The sequence below is a fragment of the Rhinopithecus bieti genome, unplaced genomic scaffold (genome assembly GCF_001698545.2).
Source record: "Rhinopithecus bieti isolate Rb0 unplaced genomic scaffold, ASM169854v2 scaffold_35859, whole genome shotgun sequence".
Lineage (NCBI taxonomy): Eukaryota > Metazoa > Chordata > Mammalia > Primates > Cercopithecidae > Rhinopithecus > Rhinopithecus bieti.
Window position 1 is genome coordinate 318,695 of NW_016814962.1, and position 16,764 is coordinate 335,458.

The window sequence follows — 16,764 nt, forward strand, 5'->3', positions numbered from 1 at the left end:
CCAGCGCCCCGGCCTGGCGTGCGCCTCCCAGGGCGCCCGGGCGGCGGGGACACGGGGCCTCAGGGTCAGCGCGGGCCGCTGGGGCCCCGCTCACACCTCCGCATGAGTCGGCGAGGCGGGCGCCAGCGCCGCAAAGCGGCCTCCCTTCCTCGGCCTGGGCTCCCGCCGGGTGTCAGAAACCAGGGGTGGGGTGCCCCGAGGTTGCCGTGTGGTCCCCTCCCATCAGTGCGCCACCGCCGCGCTCCTCGAAGTCCCAGAGGAGATGCCGCCTCCTGCTGTGATCAGGGCTCGGCCCCCACGCGGGTTGGCGCGGCCCTGGGGCCAGAGCCCGGCCCAGCCCCTACTGCGCGCCCCCCACCTCCTCCGGGAATCTCCCCCTCTCCGCGCCGCTCCTGCCGCCTCCACGCCGGCTGCAGGGGGCGCTGCGCCCCTCCGACACCCCTGCCTTCCCCTCTGCGAGGCGCGCCGGTCATGCAGCCAGTCAACAAATGCTCCAGGGTGCAGACTGCTCAGCTCGGCGCTGTCTTCGGGTCGCCAGGCCATGCCCTCAGGAAATGCTCGGGCCGCATTCCCCGTTTCCCGCCTCTCGCCCCCAAGCTCAGGTCTGGGTTTGGGGGGCAAAAGGAGGGAAACGGGAACAAAAGTCGGCAGTGCCTGTCTCTGAAGGCTACTCCAAGAGAGGCCTCCCCCTGCTGCCCTGGTCACCAGGCTTCCACACCCCATCCTCTGCAGTCACCTCCTTGCCCTCTCCCTGGGTGACCTCGAGGCTCCGCCACAGGGTCAATACCAAGGACACCTTGCCTCTCCTCCACTGAGTGCAGTCCTTTCCGAGGCTAGGGGTCACCTTGGTGGTTAAAGATCCCCACATGGACCAGAGGGGTCCTCAACCCATCCCCATGATAACTGAGCTGTCTTCTCTCCCCCTAGCTCCTCTGGCAAATCTGCCCTGTGCCCGGAGCTGGGTGACAGTGTAGCCCCCCAGCCTGGAGCAAGTCACTGCCACCATGGGGCTGGGGCTGAGGGCTGAAAGAAGAGAGCTTTGGAGGCACAGGGCCTGTGAACACCCCATATGCAAGGTCTGCCTGCCTCATCCCTATTTAGCAGCCCCTCCAGGATCCAGGCCGCAGGCTCAGCTGAAGGTCCCTAAATGGGAGGGTCAGAGCCCCCCATGCCCGCCTCAGCTGGCTCTGCTTACTCAGAATGCCCACCCCAAACCTAGTAGCAGGTAGGCTTCGTGGGGATTAAGACATAAGCCAGGATAAGGCCCGCACAGAGACCCCCACCAAATAAGAGAATCCAAGCTGTGTTCAGAGCCTCCCAGTTTCCGCCTTCCGGTATGTGGGCAGTGATTACCGCCTATGGGGGGAGGGGCTCCCTGTGGAGATGCCACCCCTCCTATGCTTTGGCCTGGGGGCAGGTACTCAGGTCCTCGAGAGAAGGAAGCCCCGGGACAGAGGAGCACCCTGCCCGGCTCCAGAGGCCCAGGGCTCCACCCCACCTATGCCCACTGCCCCACTGTGGTGGGGGAGGGGTGCTGGGTGCCTCTGCTGGGCACTCAGCCAAGTGGTGAACAAGGGAGACTCCATCCCTGCATACCCTCAGGAGCTCCCGGCCCAGGGGTGGAGAGAGGACTTAGACAAGTAATGCGGAACCTGGCATAGGGGGCCGCCAGAGGGTTGACGGGCACGGGTCAGTCGGGCCAGGAGCTGAGAACAGCATGTGTCAAGGCCCTGGAGCCACAGGAGCGGGACCCTGGTAAGGGTCCTGACTACAACCCAAGGCCAGTGGTGACATGAGAGTCCTCCCGCTAAGACCCCACAGGGGTCACCAAAGCAACTGAGCTGGGTGGGCTGCAGTGACCTACATTTTCACAAAGACCCCTGGTTGTGGGGAGGGGACAGGCACAGGGGTGAGGTCAAGGATCTGCCATGGTGCAGGTGAGGGGAGGGGATGGTGGCTGGGCTGAGGTGGGGGAATTCCAACGTAGGAGGGAACCCAGGGAACAGCCCCTCCAGGTTCCCCTCCCTGCTCCAGCTCCCAGCTTCCTGCTTTTGGCCAGCTGTGGGAGGAAAGGATTGAAGAGGCCACGCAGCGGCTAGTGGCCATGCGGCTGAACTTTGAGGGCTTGTGTGGGGCCTGTTCCCGCAGCATCTGCATTTCAGCCAACGCGTCCCCAGCTCAGAGCTGTCTCAGCGCGGAGGCCCCAGTGAGGGATGCGCACTCATCTCAAGATTCAAGCTCAACCCGGTAGGGGCCGCAACCTGCCTGGAGCCCTGCCCACTGGCCTGCCCAGCCTCAGGGTACAGAGCCCAGCCCATCCTGCCAAGCAGGGGGATGGCGACCCCACTGCCTCCCTCCAGGTCCTTTGGAGTGAGACCTGCCTGGGTATCCATGGCCCAGGGCAGGTGGGTGAGCATCAGGGCAGTACCAAGGGGTCAGTCCTTGCCCTCCTGCCCAGGGTGGCTCCCTCTCACTGTCTCCTTCCGGTCCTGTCCCCAGGTCCTGGCCACTACCTGGACCTCATGATGTCTACGAGAAGACCCAGGTCAGGAAGGTGGCCGCACCCGCCCTTGGGGAGGAGGGGGACATAGGAGGCATCGGAGAGGGGATCCCTTTCCTGCAGGAATTTCTGCAGCCCTTGAGCCAGAAATTCCAGGCAGTTGGACCCTGGTTTGAGTTCCCAGAAGGCAGCAGTGGGAACCCTTGCCCCTTATACAGATTTGACAAAAAGCATTTGCCCCCTGGTGCTGCACCTTGCTGGGTGAGGGGCTGAGATCAGCGGGGACCAGGGCTCCAGCCCCAACCCTCACCAGACCAGGCTATCCAGTCTCTTCTAGAAAGGGACCTTGTCATTGTCCTGGGGCCCGCTGGACCACAGCACCCTCCAGCCTCCCAGAGCCACCCGTCCCCCAGCCTGGAGGTCTCCCACTCTGAGGGGCTTGGGTGTGCTCTGAAGCAGGCAGTGCCCAGCTTGTGTGCAGAGGGCAAGGGTGCAGCCACTCAGCCTGGCCAGGGGCTCTGGGCCCATCGGGCATTCCTGGGGACCAGGCTGGGGACAGGCTGCCAGGGGTTTGGACAGAGCCGGCGAGGCTCTGGAGTAAGCTGTGCTTCCGCCGGGTCCTGCAGTGCTAAATATAGCAGACAGGGAGGGGAGTTTCCGGTTACAACCCCCTCTCCAGTGCCGGGAAATCAATGCCAGCTCCATTAGGCCCGGCAGCGCTGCCTGCTGACCCACCCCATCAGGCTGCGGAGCAGAGTGAGGGGCTGGACTGCACCCAGGTCCGGGTGCCCTGTCACCTGTCCCCTCGGTGCTTCAGGGGCCAGACCCACCTGGTGCCTGCGAGAGGTCCCTCTGAGGCAGTGGGCAGCCTCTGCTGGTCAGCCCGGAGGGCCCACTGCACTCTCGTGGGGTCACCAGGCAGGCTGCTGGTAAGGGCAGCACAGCAGGGCTGCTGTGGGTCAGGCAGAGCTCCTGTCCTGTGAATATCCTGCTGGGGCCTCATCTGGGTAGGGGGAAGCTGAGGCTGGCCAAGACCCACGCACCCATACGTGACAGTCCCTCCCTGGCACACACCTCATACCAGACAGCCCCTCTGCGGCAGCCCTGTCACTGGCCTTGCTGATGCCCACAGGGTTCCACCTGGGCCACAGCCAGCATTTGCATACAGGTGGCACTGCTTTTGTGGGCCCCTGAGGCACAGCCTCCTCAGGACAGCCTCCAGTGCCAGGCTGCCTGGCACTGTGCTGCATGATAACAGGGGGTCAGTCCCCTCCTCCCCACCCAGGGTGCCCCCCTGCAGGGTACTGAGGCTCCCTTCACTTCACAGTCCCCTTCTCTATCTTCCTGAGAGCCAGAGCCTGGACCTAATGATGTCCAGGAGAGGATCCTGCCCAAGACTGATGGCCCAGCAGTGCCCTCAAATGCCCACAACCAGTGCCAACACAGCCATTCACCTGCGGAGCCCTTACTGTGCACCTGTGGCCCAGGAAGCAGACCAGGTCAGCAGGGTTCCTGCCCCACAAGCATTGTGGGCACCTGGGCAGCAGCTCTGAGCTGCACGCATCTCCCACAGCCCCACCCTCAGGACACGTCAGAAGGCAAGGCCACGGCATACGGGCCAGAGACGCTCAGGGGCCAGTAGAGCCTGGTGCTGGGCGGCCCAGGCTGAGGCCGTGCCCCGGGACCAGGATCGGGTTAGCACCAGGAACCTGGCCCATGTCAAGGAGAACACTGGCCCCGTGTCCCCACCCTGTGCCGCCACCCCCTCCTCTGGGGGCAAGCCTGCAGACATTTCTGCATACCCCACAGGCCGAGGAAGGTCCCCTGGAAAACTTCCAAGGCTGGGGGTGCATGGACAGCTACTGGGGCCCCCGACATGGGGCAGCTTTGGCTCCGGGCTCCTGTGGAGTGGCTCTAGCCCAGCTCATCAGGGTGGGGACTGCTCACTTGCCCCAGGAGCAGGCAGCGCACTTTCCCTGCAGTGAGCAGCCTGCAGTGCTGCCTGCCCCATCCCGACAACTGAGGACTGGCTCAGCCACCACTCCTGGGAGCACAGCTCACACTGCAGCCCCGTGACCAGCAGGCCCACCCCCAGGCGTGCCATGCCACCCTCCATGAGTCCCAGACCGCACCCCTCCTAGTTCCAAGAGAAGGCACAGCCTGGCCCTGCCCATGGCATCCCCAGGCCTGTCCTCAACCCCACACCAGCCACTTGCATGGCCTGCCACCAGTTGCTCCTGCTACCGGAGAGCTCGCCATGTCCCGAGGGCCATCTCAGGTCAGGGTCACTGCTCCCCGCCCCTTCCCCAGTCCTCTCCAAGGCCCTGGTCACAGCTCAGAACCAGCAGGCAGAGGCTGGAGCTATGTAAGCCTTTATTGGGTCTGCAGGGTGTAGGGTAAGTGGCCAAGACTGGCCTCTGTCTAGAACCCTGGAGTCTCACTGGAGATCCAGGTTGGGGGCCACCTGGCTGAGGAACCACGAGACACCAAAGATGACGCCGAGGGTCTTCGGGATGTCCGGGTTGTCTACAAAGGCCTGGGCGCCTTCCAGGGGCAGGTGCACCACCTCAATGAGCTCACCTTCCTCCGCCAGGCCCCCACCTGGACCACTACGCTGGGCGTCTGTCACCTCTGTGTAGAACATGGTCTGTCTGGAGCCAGTCAGTCCCACTCCAGACCTACGGGTTGAGACAGGGTCTGCTGAGTCACCCCGCTGGCCCCCTGGCCCTTCTACCACCCTCTGACCCACCCTCTCTACTCTGCTCCCTCCAGCTCTCCAGTAGGCAGGACTCTGGGATGCCCTCTCCCACCCGGATGCCCACCTGGTGTGCACGCCCGTGGCCCCTCCCCCAGCAGGGCATCCCTTCCCTGATCAGGTTGTACTCGCCAGGTGGGGAGGGTATTGTAGACGTGATTAAGGACCCTAGGCAGTGACTTAAGCTCATCAAAAGGGAGAGCATCCTAGGCGGGCATGGCCCAATCAGGAAGCCCTCCAGAGAGTGGTTCAACACCAGAGAGGGAGAAATTCAGACCTGTCCTGCTGGCCCTGAAGAGGAAGCAACCGCCATGCTGGGAGGGGCCAAGAGCCAGCAGAGAGGTGGGACCCAGTTGCCAGCCACCAGGACCTGAATTCTGCCATAACCACGTGGGCCAAGGACGCCCCATGCCCCCATGAGATTGCAGATCCGGCTGACAACCTGCCTGAAACCTGTCAAGGCTGAGCAGAAGACCCCACCCCTGTATGCAGCCCCCAACCACAGACACCCTGAGGCTGTTCCTGGTGGTGTTTGGAGCCCCTCAGTCTGTGGCTGGCTGCAGAGGCCCACGCCAGACCCCAGCCCATACCCGGGGACACAGGCTGGCTGGGAAGCAGGGACAAACCCCAGCACGCCAGGAATGGCCTTCCCGCAAGGGTTCCCCACCAGGCACCCACTGGACACAAGTTTCAAACTAGGGAGAGCATGCACTGACCCCCGCAGCATGGCAGAGTGGGGTGGGGTGGCAGCGAGGTCCCCAGGATCAGGTCCAGTGGCCCAGGTTGGGGAGGGGTGAGAGGGAGCCCCCTCCCTCAGTGGGCAGTGGCCAGAAGGGGGCTGCTGGCAGCCAGGAGGGTTCAGGCACCAAGGGAAGGTGCCTGGACTGGTGTGTGTGGAGGTAGACCACGGGCTAGGAGGACAGGATGGCAGAGGGGCGAGGCTGCATTCTGGAATAGGAAGGGGAAGGCGAGGTGTGGATCTGGGGAGAAACGGGACTGAGGGGCATCTGGGAAGATGACCAGGGGGTGGGGGAGCCCTGGCTCGCCCCAGGAGGGGCTGTCGGGTACCATGAACCGAGGCCAGCTGGAGGCCTGCAGGGTGGAGGCCGCCCTCTGAGATGGGCCCAACATGCATGGGCAGGGAACATACTGGGGGCTTCCATGCCCCACCCTCAAGCCTCCCCACCCCAGACCGACCTTACCCAGCTGCTTCCTTGCCCTCTAGCCCCTCACCTCCCGCAGACCCCTTCCTGATGGCCCATTTCCGGTGGCGGCCACAGCTGCACCTCTGGGGGAAGTGGCGGGTCTGGGGTTTCCAGCCCCGGTTTCCGCTGGCTTGTGAAGGAGACAGGCCCGGCCCTTGGCCCGGGCTGAGAGGAATCTGCCAGCCAGGCTGGGCAATGCCTCCCCCACCCCAGGGCACGTTCCAACTTCACTCCATCACGCCCCAAGCTGACTGCCTTCCCGGGCCTTGTCCTTTGCAGCGGCAGGTAAGAGGCCTGGCTCACCTCCAGAATCAGACACAGGGAGCCACGGGCCCTGCCACAGGGTGGGTGAACTTTGCTGTCAGTCCAGCCCCCATCAGGCCCTCAAAGACAGAGGCCCTGACCCCTAGTCAGCCGCATCTCCAGTCCTGCGTCCCTGAAGCCACGGCCTGCTCTTCACAATGCAAGTCTAAGCAGGATGCCCACTTTCCAGAGCCCTCCTTGGCTCCCCAGCACCCTCACAATCAGGCTGTGGCCCAGAGATTGTGCCAGTAGAACCACCGCGACCAGGGCTGCTTGACCACTTGCCCTGAGAGCCTATGCCGTGCAGCCCCTCTGCCAGGATTCTGCCCAGGCCCACCTCCTCCGGGGGGACCAAGGGGACTCCAACCCCTCCCATGCCTCCCAGCTGTGCTCAGTACCACGGGCCAGGGAGGTGGGGCACAGTGGGCATGGCCGGCCACGGGGTGTACACCTGCAGAAAAAGAAGGCCCACCCTTCACACCCAAGTCCACCCTTCAGCGTGGAAATTCTGTTTTGTTGAGACAGAGTTTCGCTCTTGTTGCCCAGGCTAGGGTGCGATGGTGCAATCTCGGCTCACCGCAACCTCCGCCTCCGGGTTCAAGCGATTCTCCTGCCTCAGCCTCCTAAGTAGCTGGAATTATAGGCTCCTGCCACCACACCTGGCTAATTTTGTATTTTTAGCAGAGACGGGATTTCTCCATGTTGGTCAGGCTGGTCTCGAACTCCTGACCTCAGGTGATCCACCTGCCTTGGCCTCCGAAAGTGCTGGGATTACAGGAGTGAGCCACCATGCCTGGCCCAGCGTGGAAATGCTGCCTTTAACTTGGAGTCCACCTACCCAGGCAGGAATGCGCCCAGGTGAAGTCCTTGAGGCTGCTGAGGCGGGAGGGCCGCAGGTTCAACCCTGAGTGGCCCATGTGCCAGGCTGACAGGCTCAGAGACTTCCGGTGCTTCTCCCAGTGGAGTGGGCCCTGGCCTCCAGAGGAGATTGTGGAGGCTGGTGCTCAGCTGGTGGGGCTGGGGGGACTCTGACACCCTCCTCTTTCCCCAAGATCTCAGCTGGAGTCAGGAGCCCATCGTAGTGTCCCTGGGGAAGTGGATGGGCTTCATCCCAACATCTTGTCCTGGGAAGGCAACCCCAGCTGGCAGGCCTTACGGGGCAGGAGTTGGCGCCTCGACTTTGGTGGGGTCACGTCCCGAAGCACAGGCTCCAGGCCGTGCCTCTTCCCCAGGAGAGCTGGAGCCACTCCTTCTCCAGCCCAGGACTCAGCTTCTCCCTCATTCCTGAGCCACCCTCTGAGAACAGAGCTGTGACTCACCCCCACCCCCAGCACCCGGTCTTAATCCTACAGGAAGTAGAGGCACCTGTCAGCAGCAGCTGCCACCCGGCCTGCCCCACACGGCTGGGGGCCGCAGGCTGGAGGCATGGGGCTGAGACGCTCCAGAGAGCCCCAAGAGCCCAGGTTCCGGCCTGGCTTAGGCTCTGAGGCGCACTCTGTCCAACCCTCCCCTAATCCCATGTTGAAAAACAAGGAGAAATCCATCCTGCTTGCACACTCCTGGGGACAGGGCCCTCACTCCCAGGAAGCCCCTCCCATCTCGAGCCACACCACAGACCTGAGGGCCTGGTCCCACTCACCAGTATGTGGTGACCCGGCGCAGATCAGACGGGGCCAAGTGGTAGCCACACTCCTCCCAAGCCTCCTTGCAAGCCACTTCCTCCAGCGAGAGCCCAGGCTGGTCCACAAGGCCGGCACACAGCTCAACTGTCACCCCCGCTGAGCCGGGCAGGGCTGGCTGCAGCTCCCGGGGCCTGTCCTGGTCTACAGCTGCTAGGGACCCTGGGAAGTGGCGCTCCACCTCGCCCGCATACACAGCTGTGTGGGAGGAAGCCAGACTATGCTCACAGCCACGTGGTGGCCACCTCCAGGTCACCCGCGCAGCCAGGCCCCCTCCCAGGGCCTCAGCTTCCCCTGGAGCCCCCTCCCACATCTATATTCAGACCCTCAGGACCACAGGGACCTGAAGGTGACCCTGCGGATCCCCTTCCCACCCCAGCTGGCCTCACCTGGCCGGAACTGCTTCACCAACACCAGACTCCTTCGAGACGAGTTGAATAAGAGAACGGTCACGCTGTGCACGGTGGGAGGGGCTCAGCACAGAAACACTCCACTGGCCCTGCTTGGGGCCCTGCCTCCCACCTTTCTGTTCCCAGCATGGCCATCCCACCTCCTTGCCAGCAGCCCAGGGAGGTCAGGCCCCTTGCTCAGACAGGATGGCTGAGGCCCAGGCAGGACAAGAGCTGTCCAGGGTCAGAGTCCGGCCAGGACCCAGACCTGCTGTATTCCAGCTGGCAGGACAGGAAGCAGGGGGCAGGGAAGGACACATGGGCAGCTGAGTAGGTCAGGGTGCTAGCAGCCGCGGCCGGGTGACTGACAGGACGTTTGGCCCTCACTGACCAGCTGCCCACCGGCCACACTCCTCGACCCATGTCGCCATCCAGCCCAGACCCTGGATGCTAGGGGCAAAGGCTCCGGGACGACCTCTCCCTGCCCTGAGAGGACCTGCCCACTATCATGGTCCTGGTGCCCTGAGCTAAGACCTGACTCAGCCCCCAGGCCTCAGGCTGACCCCTCAGGGACAGGAAACTCAGAGGCCAGGCAGAGAGAAGGGACTTTTGGAGCCCACGCAGGGAACAGAAACGTCAGGCAGGAGAGGGCCCCTTCCCCCTGGGCCCAGCGTTCCCGTGGACATCAGTCTGGGGCTTCCCCAGTGGCCGGGCTGGGCCAGGCTCTCACCTGTCATGCGTCTTCATGAAGTCCCAGGACTTCTGGGCACCGTTCTAGAAGAGGCAGATCAGCGGTTACAATGTGCCAGGATGGGCAGAGGTGCTTGGGGAACCGAGGAGGCCACAGACCCGCTGCACCCACTCCTAACCAGGGAGATCGGCTCACGGCCTGGGCCCACGGGACCCAGGAGCTGCAGCTCCCGTGGGCAGAGGCGCAAGCAGCCTGGGAGGGGCAGGGAGGTCGAGGACAGCCTAATACCCTAGGAGTGAGGCAGAAGACCAGGGCAAAAGGCAGGGAAGGTGTCCAGGCACCCCATGAAACACTGCCCAGCACAGACCGAGCACAAGGGGCTGCAGAGAGACGCACACTGTCACCAAGTATAGGGAGGCTCAGGGAGGCTCAGGGAGGCAGGCATGACTCCCTCACAGCAGGGCAGGGAGGCCCCACAGGCAGAGGAGAGGTCAGGTTTTCCTGCTGAAGCTTCCTTGGGCCGCTGAACAGGGGGAGATCCGAGGGCACCAGGGGCCGGCACCAGGAGCGGACGGGACAGGGTGGCACCCCAGGCAGGGAGGAGATGGCACTGCAGGACTCGGTGACTGTTGTGATGGTGACCAGGCTGGGCCCCGCCTCCCACCCTCCCATCCCCAGTTTCTGGCCTTGGCTTTCCCACATACCCTGTGGTCCTGTTCTCCCGTGGCCACCCTCCACCTTCCCATGCCCACATGCTGGGCACGCCGCCCTGGCAGGCCCCTGCACCCTGGGTGGGCAGGTGTGTGGGCTGGGCCTGCTGGGGGAGGCTGGAACTGACAGATTCTGAGATGCACTCCCATGTTGGGGGCTGGGCCTGGGGTCCCACGGGGTCCCATCTCTGGCAAGCTCAGCCCATCTGCCACTCCGAGGCCCAGGTGAGCTGCTCATCCCACCCTGAGGCCTCTGCCCAGGCTGTGAAATGGACAGAGGCTTGAGCAGCAGAGACACAGGAAGTGCAGCTGGGACTGCAGTAGAGGGAAGCAGCCTTCCTGAGGACTTCCGGAAGAGGTGACAGAAGTCAGGGAAGGGATTCTAGGCAGGCAGAGGCACAGAGGCCCTCTGAGCTTGGCTGGGAGGCAAAGGCGTCCTGGGAGGAGAGTGCCCATTTCCAAGGGAAGGGAGGGCCAGTGTCCTGTGCAGGTCAGGCTGCCCAAGAGGCTGTGGGGTACCACTCCCGGGAGGCGAGCCCAGGCCTGCCTGACATCCAGCCACCCCAGAGCCAGCCACTCAGCCAGGGCAGGCTTCAGGGAAGCCCCCTGCCCACAGCCTGCCATGTACCTGCTATGCCCATGCCCCCTCTCCACCACTGCTTCCCCCTAACATCACCCCATGCAGGTCTCAAGGACCCTCTCAGCTCAAGGTCAAAGGTGTGTCAGACCCTTAGGTCCAGCCAGGTCAAGGTGCAGGAAGGTTCAGGGAGGCCACTGAGGCCTGGGAGAGGGGGGCAGGGCTGGGTGCAAACAAAGCCGCATCACCTCAGAGCCATGGGGGTCCCCCACCTTTGGTCTGCCTGACATCACAGGCCTCCCCTGGCTGGATGCAGCAAAAAGCTGAGGGCTGCAGCTGTCCCTGGGTGGCAGCCAAGGTCCAACCCAATGTCTCTTGGCCCTGAGGAGACGCCGCCCGGCCTGAGCCTACATCTGTGTCCACCACAGCCACGGCCCACACCAGCTCAGCTCTGGTTACCAGAGCCCTTCAGTAGAGCAGTGCCAGTGGGTTGCCCGCTGAGGCTGCGAGGGCTGCCCTGAGCGCTTCACGGGAAGTGAGGGAGACAGTGCTGCCACCAGGGCCACAGAGGGCACCTGACTGGGCTGTCCTGTACCTGCTGCCTGAGGCCCAGCCCTGTGGGAACTGTGCAGCCACAAGCAGGCATCCCATGTGGCCACCAGGGAAAAGGGCAGTGACCCCATGTCCCCACCTGCTGTACCTCGACTGATGCCAGCTGCCCCCCGCCAGCACCACCAGCTTAGCTTTGCCTTGGGGAGAGGGATCCCCTGTCCTCCAGAGCCAACAGGACTCCCACAACAGGGGAAGTGAGGGGCACAGGGCCTCTCTCAGGCTGGGGGCCAAGAGGGCTTCACAAGGATGGTGAGGGGCAGTGTCCTGGATGTGATGGGGGGACAGGATGCCCCCTGAGGGAGGCAGGCAAGCAGAGGGGCACGGCGACCTGGACCACCTGACCTGATAGAGAGGCTGGGGGTGCTGGACTGACTGTGGCCAGGAAGGTAGTCTTTGCCTAAATGGCATTCAGGAGCTCTGGCAGAGGGGAGATCTGCTGGGGGCAGGTGGGCATGCAAGCCAAAGGTGGGGCCCGAACCCGACAGAGCTGGGCTTAGAAGAAGACAGGCTGGGACTCAGTGATCCACTGGATGTGGGAAGAGGATGGCAGTAGCTCCTTCACCCAACACATATGCCTCATGCCTGTAATCCCCATGCTTTCAGAGGCCAAGGCGGGAGGATCGGTTGAGGCCAGGAGTTCAAGGCCAGGAGTTCAAGACCAGCTTGGGCAACAGTGAGACCTCGTCTTTACAAAAAAATTTAAAAACAGCCGGGTGTGGTGGTGTGCACCTGTGGTCCCAGCTACTGGGGCAGGGGNCGGGGCTCGCAGGTGCCACCTGTCGGGTGCTGAGCGCCTTGGGGCGCCGGTCGCCGCGGTGCCAGGGGAGCCGCGCAGGCACGTGGGCGTCGTGCAGAGGAAGGACTGGCTGGGTCGACCCCGGCCTCCGGGCGGGGCCAGCCAGACCGGGGTACAGTGCTTGGGTGGGACTCGGGACCTCTTGGCTGGGGGAGGGAGGGCCTGGAGGTGGTTGGAGCCAAGGGCCTGCCCCTTGGCCCATGGGTGCGATGGGCCGAGTGGATGCCTCCCCACTCTGGGGATGGACCACAACCCCGAGATTAAGTTACTCCAGGGGTCCGCGGGCGGGGCTGGGGACGGAGCAGCACCCCAGGGAGGGAGGGACTGGGCCCAGGAAGAGTCACGGGAGACCAGACAGAGGGCTCTGGAAAGAAGCCAGGTGAGAGGAGAGTGGGGCGCGGGAGGGGCCAAAACTTGGGCCGAGGGGGCTTCCCCTCGAGGTTCCTGGTGTTGAGGGTGGCTGGGAGCTGCCACTCTGTCTCTGCAGCTGTCCCTCCTCCACTCCAAAGCCAGCTGCCCTTCCCTCCTCCTGCAAGTTCTACCTTGATGACGGTCCTTCCTGGGTGTGGAAGGGTCCCAGGCAGCTGCAGTTCTTCCTTGGGCATGGATTCCAAGGACTCCCCCCAAATGCCACCATGGCCTCCACAGAGGCAGGAAACAATATTGAGGCAAGGGAGCTAAGGCCCACACTGCCCTGAACCCTGACCTGCACCTGCTTTCTGAACTATGGCCCAGAGGAACAAGCTCAGGGTGGACTGGCCATATGGGCTTGAAATAGACTCCCAGATCCCTGTTCACTATTGCCGTGTAATGAAACACTCCAAAGCTTAATGTCTTAAAAGTGCCCCTTTATCGCCTGGCCTATGGATGGCCCAGCTCAGCCAGGCAGCCCTGCCTTGGGGTCTCTCTGCAGTTGTAATCAGGTGGCAGCTGGTGCTGGAGTCGTCTGAAGGCCAAGAGGGGTGGACCGTCCAGGATGGCCTCTTCACCCCTGGCCCTCAGTTGGGTGGCTGGAACAGCCAGGGCCAGCTGGCCTCCCTTGTGGCTGGTGTGGGCTTCCCCGCAGCCTGGTGGTCTCAGGGTAGTCGGATTCTCCCGCAGCAGCTGGCTCCCTCCAGAGCACGTTCACCAGGCCAGGCCGCCAGGCGTTGTGTGACCTGGCCTCAGATGTCATATGGTGTCATTCCTACTGCATCCTCTGGGTCAGAAAGTCCTGGGCCACCCGCAGATTCCAGGGAAGGGGTATCACCAGGTGGGAATGCTGGGGAACACGGTCATGAAGCCAGCATCCAAGTCCTGCTGTCACCGCCCCAGTAGCTCTACAGGGGCCTGTGTCTCCCCGCTTTAGCCATTCCTGGTGTCCCAGAAGCCAGAGAGTTTACCCACCAGAGCACCCAGCCCAGAAGCTGGCCCCACCCCATCCCACAGCCAGGCAGGCCTCTTCCTCTGGTGCACGAGGGGTCCAGGGTAAGTGCGCACCTTCGCATGTCCCGTGCAGGCCCCTTACTGCCTGTGGTTGTGTGGAAAATGAGGATGAGTCTCAGCTTCCAGCCGCAGCAGCCCTGGGGCAGGCAGAGGCAACAGTAGCCCCATCAAGGAGCCCCTGGGAGAGCCAGCAGCTCTACAGAGCACCGTGCTCCTCAGACTCACTCAGGTCGAGGTGCCGGGCAGTGCGGACTGCAGAGCTGAGCTGCATGAAAATATCAGCAAGGTGCCTACTGTGGGACGCAGCCTGGCAGCTCCTCAAAAAGTTAAGCGTAGAATTATCCTGTGGTCCAGCAACTGTCTTCCTGGGTGCCTACCCAAAGGAGTTGAAAACAGACACTCAGACAGATGCTTGTTCACAACAGCCAAAGGGAAGAACAACACAAGCATCCGTTTCCAGGTGAATGGATCCACAAAATGCAGTGTAGACGTGTAAGGTAACACGACTCAGCCATGAGGAGAGAAATTCCCACACAGGCTACAGTGTGGATGAACCTTGAGACATTATGCTCAGCAAAAGAAGCCAGATGCAAAGGCCACGTCTTCCACAATTTTGTGTATATGAAATGTCCAGGCCGGGCGCAGTGGCTCACACCTGTAATCCTAGCACTTCCGGAGGCTGAGGCAGGCAGATCACATGATGTCAAGAGTTTGAGACCAGCCTGGCCAACATGGTGAAACCCTGTCTCTACTAAAAATACAAAAATTAGCCAGCCGTGGTGGTGCGCGCCTGTAATCCCAGCTACTCGGGAGGCTGAGGCACAAGAATTGCTTGCACCCAGGAGGCAGAGGTTGCAGTGAACTGAGATCTCGCCACTGCACTCCAGCCTGGGTGACACAGCAAGACTCCATCTTGAAAGAAAGAGAGAGAGAGCGAGAGCGAGAGAGACAGAGAGAGAGAAAGAAATGTCCAGAACAGGTAAATCCATGAGACAGAAAAGCAGCTGTGGGCTGGTGGGGCTGAGAGCGAGGAGAATGAAGAATGCTGACTAATGGATGCTGGGTTTCCTTTCCTTTTGGGGTGAAGAAAGGGTTCTGGAACTAAGTGCTGGTGGTCGCACAACAGTATGAATGTACTACATGCCACTCGGTGTGCACTGTGACGTGGTTAATGTTCTGTGAATTTCAGTTCCATTTTAAACAAATTTTATTTAGAGACAGGGACTCATTATGTGGCTTAGGCTGGACTTGAACTCCTGGCCCCAAACAATTCCCCCACCTCGGCCTGCTGAGTAGCTGGGGCTACAGGTTCACACTACCATGCCTGGCTCGGTTCAATTTTTTGTTTTTAAAAAGGAAAAACCTGGCCGGGCACGGTGGCTCAAGCCTGTAATCCCAGCACTTTGGGAGGCCGAGACGGGCGGATCACGAGGTCAGGAGATCGAGACCATCCTGGCTAACATGGTGAAACCCCATCTCTACTAAAAATACAAAAAAAAAAAAAAAAAAAAAAAACTAGCCGGGCGAGGTGGCGGGCGCCTGTAGTCCCAGCTACATGGGAGACTGAGGCAGGAGAATGGCGGGAACCCGGGAGGCAGAGCTTGCAGTGAGCTGAGATCTGGCCACTGCACTCCAGCCCGGGCGACAGAGCGAGACTCCGTCTCAAAAAAAAAAAAAAAAAAAAGGAAAACCCATGTCACTGAGGCTGTTCGGAACATTCCACGCTGTCTATGACCATAGGGCCACTGCCCACAGGTGGAGCCGAGGACAGGGCAAGTGAGACCTGCTGTCCCTCCTCACAAGATGGAAAGGGAGAAAAGGCAGAAGCAGCCCAGACACTTTACCAGTTCCTTCTGTGCACTGGGGTGGCTCAAACGGGGGTTCGGGACAGGCCTGATGTCACAAGGTATTAGGACAGGCATGCCAGTAGGCAGAGGACAGCCTCCCTGAGGACACGACCCTCCCCAGGAACCCGAAGATCCAAGTCAGGAGAAAGGAAGCTGTCCTGGCAGGAGGAGACCGAGGCCGGAAGAGGGGCCATGGCCCTGGGGGCAGTTCCCTTGGCCTGTGTTTGGCACATCCCCTGGGGCACTGGGAGTCTTGGAGGGGTTGGGCAGGGCAGGTGGTCAGATGGCCCTCTGGGAGGTCACTGCCCCTGTGGGCGGTCACCGCAACTGCCTGGGGCCAGGGGAGGAGGGGACTGGTCTGAGGGCCTTTGGCTGTCCAGAGCGGTGGCTGTGCAGAGGGTGGCTTTGGTCCCCATGGAAGCGGGTGCAGGAGGAGGTGGAGGAGGAGCTTGGTTTAGGGAGGGGCTGCAGGAGGGGGAATGAGAGGACTCACTGAGTCACGGTGGAGAGCTCTGAAAAGCCACCTCTGGCTTTGGCAGTGTGGGAGCTTCAGAGACCCTGCTGAGTGTAGTGGCAGAGGCCCCTGCAGACGCCCTGTAGCAGGGCCAGAGGGCACCAGCGTCAGCTCCCCAGGGCTGCCAAGACAAACCACTGCCAACCCAGCAGCTGGGAACAGCACAGCCATGGCCTTCCAGCCCTGGGGGATGAGTGTCCAAAATGCATCCTACCGGGTGAGGGTCAAGGTTCACAGGGCGGCTCCTTCTGTGGGCTCCAGAGGAAGATCCATTCCTTGTCCTCTCCAGCTTCCGGAGGTGCCCCCGGCCCCCTCCTCATCTTCAAGGCCATCAGAGTGCCCCTCCGTCCTCTCTCTGACTCTGCTGCCATCCTCATGTCTCCACTTCCACCCTCCTGTTCCCTCTTCTGAGGCCCTTGTGACCACATTTAGGGCCCCCGGGGTCACCCAGGACCATCTTCCCATCTTGGGTCCTTCTGTAGTCAAACCTGCTAAGTCCCCTTTGCCACAGAAGCTGCATACTTGCAGGTTCTGGGGATCCAGGTTTGGACTCTGGGGAGGATGCATTGGGAGGGCGTCACCACCAGAGCAGGACCCTGTGGCACCAGGATCTGCGGCCCAGGGCCTTGCCTTGCAGCGAGTGGGCCAGGTTCTTGCAGGACACGGAGAGATTGCTGTGGGCTTCTGTCCTTCCTCTGTAAGGGGAATGAGGCAAGGTCCCCTGCTAAGGATGAGATTGGAGGGGAGGGAGGCAAAGTGGC

General features: G+C 62.2%; 2 protein-coding genes across 3 annotated transcripts in view; both read right to left on the reverse strand.

Annotated features, from left to right (window-relative positions):
• The window catches only part of JAG2 (jagged canonical Notch ligand 2), a 39,474-nt gene extending 30,989 nt beyond the window's left edge, over positions 1–8,485 (reverse strand). For both annotated transcript variants that reach the window (XM_017852844.1, XM_017852843.1), the window contains exon 1: positions 8,403–8,485. The gene's annotated coding sequence lies outside the window, so the exon portion shown is untranslated. The remainder of the gene's footprint in view (positions 1–8,402) is intronic.
• NUDT14 (nudix hydrolase 14) lies at positions 4,857–9,680 on the reverse strand. The gene is made up of 4 exons (XM_017852845.1): positions 9,562–9,680; positions 8,832–8,896; positions 8,403–8,640; positions 4,857–5,178 (listed from the first exon to the last, which is right to left on the reverse strand). Exons 1-4 carry the CDS (start codon positions 9,576–9,578, stop codon positions 4,938–4,940), a joined length of 561 nt encoding a protein of 186 aa, XP_017708334.1. The 5' UTR covers positions 9,579–9,680; the 3' UTR covers positions 4,857–4,937.
• Positions 9,681–16,764: the final 7,084 nt, after the last annotated feature.